The 8,622-nt window shown below is 38.7% G+C and overlaps 1 protein-coding gene across 1 annotated transcript in view; it reads right to left on the bottom strand.

Annotated features, from left to right (window-relative positions):
* The window catches only part of GPR149 (G protein-coupled receptor 149), a 63,902-nt gene extending 55,652 nt beyond the window's left edge, over positions 1–8,250 (bottom strand). Inside the window, exons 1-4 of the mRNA XM_039217687.1 lie at positions 7,411–8,250; positions 7,234–7,374; positions 6,063–6,255; positions 586–1,043 (exon numbers count right to left, since the gene is read on the bottom strand). Coding sequence (XP_039073618.1) covers positions 586–1,043; positions 6,063–6,255; positions 7,234–7,374; positions 7,411–8,250 — 1,632 coding nt within the window. The remainder of the gene's footprint in view (positions 1–585; positions 1,044–6,062; positions 6,256–7,233; positions 7,375–7,410) is intronic.
* Positions 8,251–8,622: the final 372 nt, after the last annotated feature.

Raw genomic sequence — 8,622 nt, forward strand, 5'->3', positions numbered from 1 at the left:
GAAAACCGACGTTGGCACTTTTTGGGTGGGAGAGGGAAAAGAACGTACAGGTTAACTAATTTAAAAAAAGTTCTGAGAATCTAGTCTGAATTTAGACAGATTACTTGAGGTTAAACTAGAAAGCTCTACCCTTCTCAAAAAGCCTGTTTAGCTCTGTCAGTCCCATCACATAGAGATTTTGAATCAAATGTATACCTTAAAAATGTTTTTAATCTTTCAAAAGAATACCTTGACATAAAATTTAATGTTATGAAAATTAGGGGCGCCTGGGTGGCTCAGTCGGTTAACCATCTGACTTCAGCTCAGGGCATGATCTCATGGTTCCTGGGTTCGAGCCCCGCGTCGGGCTGTGCTGACAGCCAGCTCAGAGCCTGAAGCCTGTTTCGGATTCTGTGTCTCCCTTTCTCTCTGACCCTCTCTTGCTCACACTGTGTCTCTCTCAGAAATAAATAAAAAACATTAAAAAAAAGAAAATTAATAAAAGCAAATGGAATTAAATAAAATTAGCAACTGATCTTTTTTTTTTCATGCCTATCATATTTGGACTCACTTTTTATTTCACAGAAAGAACAACCTTTACTGTACCTGACGAGGGGTTCTTTCTGATTTGCTCCTACACCATTCCCAGTCTGAAAGGTCTGGTTTCTGACTCTCCTCATGAGAAAGTCTTCTTTCTGGCCCTTCCAAAAAGGCAGTTTCTTCATAGTTAGTATCACCTCCTGTTTCTTCAGAAAGCAGTGGGTCAACACCCTTTCCACTGTGGCAATCCTGTTTAGCCTCCATAATATCAGTATTTGTGCATTTGTTTATCCCTTTTAGGATAGAACTCTCTCGAGAGGGTGTGGTGCTGATTTCCACTTTGATGGCATTAAAGATACTATGAGTGTCTCTCTGAGAGTCTTTGGTAGTTTTGCATTCAGAATTCATGAGATTGTGATAAGATGTAGCATTTTCATCATCGTCATAGCAATCTTCATGTGCTATTTTATAAATTCCATAACTCCTTTGGAATGACAGATTGAATTCAAAGCCTCTCCTCTTGGCTAAGTAAAAACAAAAACAAAGTTCCATGTTTAAGCAGGTGAGTATAAACAGTAATTGGATATACATAGGGAATTAAAATAGGAAAGTGCATTCAAATTGATTACTATGATTTTAAGAACTATCTTCATTTCCTGTCAATTATGTATGCAAAGAAATTATACCTTATAAATTCAAGGTGTCTTATCACTCTGGGCCTAACTTTTCTCACTTGTACAATGAGGGGCTGGTTTAAAGTACATACAATTCCAGGAACCCTGCAGTCTTTAAAGCAGTTTAATAAACAAAAATTTAGCCATAAATTTGAAAACTCTCACATATATGCAGTTTTAGTTTTAGCTTTTTCAATCTATCAATTATCCATCCATTTATTTATATTGAGATAGAAGATATTATTTCTGAATTGTATTTTGCTAGAAATTATTAAGGCCTTAATATTTCATGAGCTATTCATCTGACAATATCACGAACAGATATGGCTGCATTAAATATTTTGATATATTCCGTTCCTGACATTTATAAGTTTATAAATGCGTACGTTAAAAATCAGAAAATGCTGCATTAGTTTTTAAACTTTTTAAATTAACATATATATTCCTGATATAAATAAATTTGGAATGAATTATAAAAAATAGTGAATTGATTTATACTTTTGTGATCTAAAGCACTTTGCAGCACTTTCTACACCTGGTTAATTACAAAATGAATTTAGTAGGAATGCATAAAAGTTTAGGGTTTAAACCAAGAGAAATGTAATAGTATCCTAATATAGTACTACTGGTTCGTGGATATGGTACAGAGTCTTAGTAGAATAATAAGTGAGAATGTGACTGGAAGTGATACTGTTTTTATCTGTGAATGTTATTAAATACTACATCATTACTTTATATATTAAGAATGAAGTTACATCAGGTTAGTAGACAAAATGCAATGCAATGTTTTGGTATTCATCTTTCAAAAGATGGCTCATTTCAAAGTATTTCTTCTACTTCGATGGTTCTGTATCATATACCAGGCATTTAGCTATCCTTGGTGGGAAAGTCTATGAAAAGTAATAAAATTTCTATGAGAACAACAGATAAAATATGATTCATCTTACAATATATCCTAGTGCCATTCATATGCTGATTCTATTACTAAAAATTTTCCCAGAACTGAAGATTTACAAAGCTATTCTGCTGACTGAAAGTAGAATTTATAGGTATCATTCATTATTTGAGACAAAACATTCATTGTTTGAGCCAGAACACAAACAAGAATTTCTAGCCAAAGAAAATAGGAAAGTAGAAACATATATTAATATTTTATGCCCTGTGTTATGTATTGTCCTACTTACTTTTTCTAGTAATATAGTCCAGTGAAATTAAATTAGGATTTTTAACTTAGTTCAACAGTGTGAAAGCTGAAGGAACTGAAAGGATATTTTAATTATTGATGGGTTTCCGTTTTCTCTCAAAAAAGATACAAAGTGACAAATTGTGAATTCCAGGACAGTAAGCAAACAAAAACTCATAAATCCCAATTTTCTCATATAACACAATAAAACTAATGTCTGTGGCTATGTATGTGATTAGCTGTCTATTATAATTATGAAATACGTAGAGTAAAAATGAGTAATGTTTTTGAAGGAGTGTGCAGACTGTCAGTGCAGAATCTGCCTGCATGTCATGAAGTGCAAGAGGCAATCTGAAGTAGGCTAGAAAAAGGAAGTGTGATTGTGATCCACACCATGGAGAAACAGAACTCCAGGGCTAAGTTATGCACATAGGTCATGTCATTTAGACAGCAACAACACTACATAGTAAAAGGCTTATGGGTCCTATTTTACACTTGAAAAAACTGAGGCTGATAGAGGAACCCTACCTAAGATTAGTTACCTGGTAAAGAATTTTGAATTTAAAGCCAGATGATTCCAGAATTCGAATTACTAACCTTTATGTGAAATTGCCTTTACTGTTAATTAGACCCATGAGAGACCTAAAGGTAAATTCTGACTGTGGAGGTAATAAATGTAGATAATAGGTTATAACAATATCACAGTTGACAACATTTGACATAATAATAATAACAGAAACTTAAAGACCGTCAGAATATAGTCAGGATCTTTTGAAGTCTATGCTGTCTATACTTACAAAAATAAAATAAATATAATGCTGTATTTGTTCTGAAAAGCTAAGCCCTGGATGAAATATGAGTTAGCATTAGTCTTTTTCCTTTAATCACATCTTGCTAATTGCAATTTCAAATATTAGTTAATTATATCAGCTTATAAGATTAATAACTCTCCAGAGTAATGTGGCACTTAGTAGATATTTTGATTTTCCTTACAATAAAAGTTGGAAATTTGACTTTATAGAAAACATTTTCTTTTAACTGTTTATTTAATTAAAAAAGAATGCATCATCTCATGCAAAGAAAATGAGTCTGAAAGCCATATCCAGCCCATATGTCTGCCACCTGAGATCTCTGTGTTAAAAATCATTTTTTTTTTTAAACACTCTTGTTTTGAGACACTAGTAATACAAGTTAATGTTGGAAAAAGGAGAGAATTGTTAATCTGCAAATTATTTCCCATTACTGACATTCATTTTTTGAATGCATGTCTCTTCATTCCCATTCACTAAAGCTGAAATAGAGAATGATATTTACATCTGCAAAATGAATTTATGGTAAATATGAGTTAGGAAGCGTCCTTGCTTCTGGAGTTCACTGATGAAGAATGTAAAAAGGGAAATCTTGGTTTGTTAAGAGAAAGAGCCTAAATGTAAAACTAGAGCCATACTCCCCAAGTATCAAGTCACTTGATTAGGCACTTGCCTACCTGAGAAAGAGTATCTTTGGGGTTTGAAAATTCTGTTCTGTGTCATCCTAGCAACAGTAAAATATATGATGGGTTCTCAGACAATGAAACTATATCATTCTTGCTCCCAGAGTTTCCCTACAGCAGAATGTGGGATCATAAAAGAGAATGGAGCCATTTGGACTACAAGCATTTGAAGCTAATGTTTCTCAGAATGTTTGATTTTTGAAGTCATGCCTCTTTTTATAAGCCTACATATTTCAGGGAACTTTTTTCCCTGGAATTTTAAATATAAAGAAAAGTGATGGTAATTTTAGAGGGAAAATATTATTTTGATCTTGAAAAGTGTGGTTTTAATTTCCAGTGTGAGATATTAATGTGATTGTTGATTCTTCCAGCCTGCGATAGGCTCTTCTATCCTGTGCAGTACAAGAGAGAATACTTCCTAGACCACTTGCAGCGATAGGTCTGTTGCATTGCTGTGTTTTCAGCTCTGATATGGGTGTCCTTTACTTCTTAAAGATTACTGCCCTACATCATTTTACTAAGACTTTTTATTTTCTCTGTCATTCGACTCATTATCTCTGTCATAACTTTAACTACTATAAAACAATGCTGGTTCACTAATTTAGTGGAAAAATGTTAACATTTGATATACTGTTAGAACTTCCAGTCTTATGAATGAATATTATATATGTTCTATGTGGCTCAAAGTATTTATTATTAATTTTGTGTGTCACTGTTGCTCTGGATATTAATCTCTAGAAGCATATAATTGTTATATAAGTTTCCATGGTTATTTTGTTTTAAAGACATAGATAAATTTAGCATCTATTAACAATAAAACTTTATGGCATCCTTAAAACTAAAGAAATCCTCTTGTCATTTGAAAAATATCTAGACACAATAAACTATGAAAGAAAAAAAAAGAAAAATATCTAGACATATTAAATTCTAAAATGTCATCAATACAGGGAAAGTGACCAGTTCATGATTAATTAATGTATATAAAACAACACTGTTGTAGAATTGATTGCAGAATATATTTTAATATTCTCCACTTTCTATACCTCTGAAATAGTCTGAGATGAACTATTTTTATTTACTTTTTTTTTTTCCATTAAAGAGTAATCTACTTGCTTGTTCTGAGCAAAGGACAAGTAATGGAACAGTTAATTCAGCATACACTAACACCTTTTTAAGATTTATTAAGTGAAAAAAAAGATTTATTAAATGGTAGAACATGCTATCTTTTGTCTGGAAAGACAAACCAATACCCTTTTTCTTCCTGACAGAGTCAAAATATGAAGGTCATTCCTCAACTTTTCCTGTCTCAGTATGGGAACAATTATACTCTAGTGAGTTTCGTAATTGACCCCACTCCCATTCTAGGTATACTTTTTAGAGCATAGTTTTTTGTGATTATTGTTATTTGTTTGTTTAGTGTAACTAGCATGGCTATATTCATACAGGAACATACACAGACAAACTCTGCCACATTTGTCCCTTCTTGACCTGAGAGTCTTTGGTTTTCTGAAGGCAGAGGCATATGCTTCAAATTTGTGGGTTTTTTTAAAAAATATTTTATTTTTAAGTAATCTCTACACCCCATGTGGGGCTCAAACTCAAAACCTTGATTTCAAGCGTCACATGTTCTACTGACTGAACCAGATAGGAGCCCCTTAAATTTTGTTTTTTGAACTGTTTTCAGGCACTCTACTCTAAAAACTTCTCAAAATGCTGTGAGAATACAAAAAGCAAAATAATAAAAATACTTTTCTTTACTGCTCCATTAGATAATAAAGGGATTACAATATTATGTGTTTTTAACTCTTCAAAGAATTGATCTCTTTTCAGATACAGGTTTCTTATATATAGACTTAGGAAGGGAATTTGTTTTCTACTCTGGGCTTAGAACTACAGTGGATATAACATCTAAGGGCCTTTTTGATCTCATGCTGTGTTGAATGAATTGTGTCTCTCCCTTTCTTCCCTAAAATAATTATTCAATGTACAAACACTTCACAGAGTCGTTTTAAACCTGCCCCCTTCAAAACTTATCCCAACACTCTGCTAAGAATTGTTTCACATAATTTCTTCCCTTTATTTACATTTGTCCTTGGATTCGTTATTCCCTACTCAGGCAACTTTTCAAAAGACCACTTTTCTGTGTTTGACTGTATGCTGATTCCTCCCAACCTCCACACTGTCAGGGACTTACTTTTTCCGCCATCAGATCCTACTGTATATGCGTTCTGCTTACAGTTGATGATGCAGCCGCAGGGCAAGTGGGTCCAGCGTTTGGACAAGACAAACACTGGGGTTACAGTGGTGGCCAGCAGGGTTAGTAGAAAGCTGAGTGTCTCGAAGGGAGGGTTCTGAAACCCTGCCACGTGCTGGACCATCATTTGGATCTGCAAAGGCAAAGAGCTTCAGACTTATCCCGGGATACAGTTTTCCAGTTTGCCAGGCTTATCCCAGCATACAGTTTTCCAGTTTGCCAGGCCTTTCTCCCAGGCATGCTGCCCCAGCACCCTTCTCCAGACTCCTTTCCTGTCTGAGAGTCAGAAGCTCAGTTTTGGTGATTGACCACTGGGATCTCTTGGGATGAAGCTCCATGATTTAGACCACAGAGTAGTGGTTTCCACTCCTGAGTGCCTGGTCTGTACCCCCTCCACCTCAAGTCTCCTCCAGGGAAGCACAGTTTTCAATGCTGGGGATGCTGCTGGGAAAGTAGGCAGGCATCCTGAAAACCTGCACCGGGTACTCCAGATGCCCTTTGTCACATATCTGGACCCTCACGGACCCCCCCCCCCCCCCCCACTGCTTGTCATAGCAGGACACCACCTTCTCAGGTCAAAACTGGGCTCCCTCCTGAAGGCTTGAACAAAAGCCTGTTTGGTCCCCTCTCTTCCCTCTCTCCTTCTCATGGCAACTCTCCAATCTCCCTGCTGAGGATGGGCGGTGTCTTTACTAGGGAGAAAAGGAGTGGAGAGAAAGGGATGACAGAGAGTTGGCTGGAGAGAAAACCCTTTTACTACCTCCCTTCTTTTCTGAATATTCCCAGATATTGCTACAAGAGAAGAGAACACCACCCTTGGCCACGTTAGATCTAGGAAAACTGTCTCCAGCGCCCAGAAGTGCTCTCTGTTCTCCTCTCCAATTTTGAAAGGAGAAGCACTTAGTAGAAAGGGCTTTAAAGCCAACAAGCTCTACCGGTAAGCTGCCTTCCTCCAAGTGCGTGCCTAAACGGAGCAAGATACATACATTTGGAGGCAGACTTAACGGCGCGTCTCTTGGGGACTCTCCCAACCAGGGATGCTATTCCCAATACGCACTCACACCGTCCGTCCGGTACACACACCCGCGCACTTGAGCTACTGCGCTTTTACCATCATGGGCAGCCAAAGGATGACTTTTGTCAGCGCTAGGATCAAAGAGAAGCGCTTCTGCGCTACGCTCACGGTGAAGCTCCTGGTGCCATAGAGAGTCCCCCGGTTCTCACGCCTGCAGGCTCCAACCACAGCGGCAGCCTCGTGTCCCGGCCCCTGCCCAGGCTGTGCCCTCGCTGGTGGACCCGGTCCAAACACAGTGTCGGAGCTGGGGGAGCACCCCCCAGAACAGCGCAGCGCAGGGCCCGGAGCGTCATCTGGAGACGAGGAAAGCACTCTCCCCCGACTTGGAGGGGTCCCAGGAGTGGAAGCTCCGCGGGAAATCTCCTGGTAGTTGGCATGGAGCCTCGGCGGCTCCTCCGAACACAACAACTGGTGAGTGAGCGGGACCGAGAGGCCGGCGAGGAGTCCGAAGGCCGAAGTGTATACAGCGAAGAGCAGCAGCACGTAGGAGCTGGAGCAGTCGGCTAGACAGCCCCAAGGCGTGCGCACGAAGGTGCCCCAGCCGCACAGCGGGAGCGCGGAGAGCAGCAGGCTGGCTGCCCACACGGTCAGCACCGCTCCGAGCACCTGGCCGGATCTTCTGGAGGCCGCCTGGCTCCCCACAGCCCTGTGCATCGAGTAAAAGTTGTAGGAAACTAGGAGAGTCGCCTTCAAGTTGCTCGAGAGGCCCTGGCATAAATATAGTAAGGCAGAGGTGGTGCACAGAGCCTGGAAGTAATCAGGGACCTCGTTTGGCCACTGCAAAAACATGAAGATGGTCACCGACAGGACACTCATGAGGTCATCCCCAGACCAGGAAGCCACAAGCATGGACACAACGGTTCTGTTGTGCGTTTTCAGCAGGGAAACTAGTGAATAAATGCTGCCTGCCAGGGCTGCAAGAGTCATTAAGCATGTCAGGCAAAAAAGATAGATATTCAGAGTTCCTGGCAGATTTAAAAGATCCGTCGAATTATGATTTTCTTTCCACAGGGTAGAGTCATTTGTTGATAAGTTACTGGAAAATCCAGACATTGTCTTTGGTCAATATTTAATTTCCGTTTCAGTGAGTCTGTAAATATTCTCAAAATAAAGCATGATTGCTAGTTGCAAATCAGATCGCATTTTCTCCTACCAAGTTTCCCTCTAGAAGTTCCCCGTCAGTCCAGCAGAAAATGATCAGGCATGTCTCCTTTAGATCTGACTCAACCCATATTTAAAAATTGAGTTCCACTTAAAAGCTTCAGTAAAAAAAACCAACTTTTCAACATTCCAATTAAAAACAAACAAACCCAAAACTTCCTCCTGAAACCATCAAGTTTCTGTAATAAAAGCAAGAAGCTTCTCAGGTAGATTGAAAAACAATGATGTCTGGCTCCTTTTGCGTCCTTCTTAGGGAGTAAAAGC

Source organism: Hyaena hyaena, unplaced genomic scaffold (assembly GCF_003009895.1).
Source record: "Hyaena hyaena isolate Hyena2069 unplaced genomic scaffold, ASM300989v1 scaffold_712, whole genome shotgun sequence".
In the NCBI taxonomy this organism is placed as follows: Eukaryota; Metazoa; Chordata; class Mammalia; order Carnivora; family Hyaenidae; genus Hyaena; species Hyaena hyaena.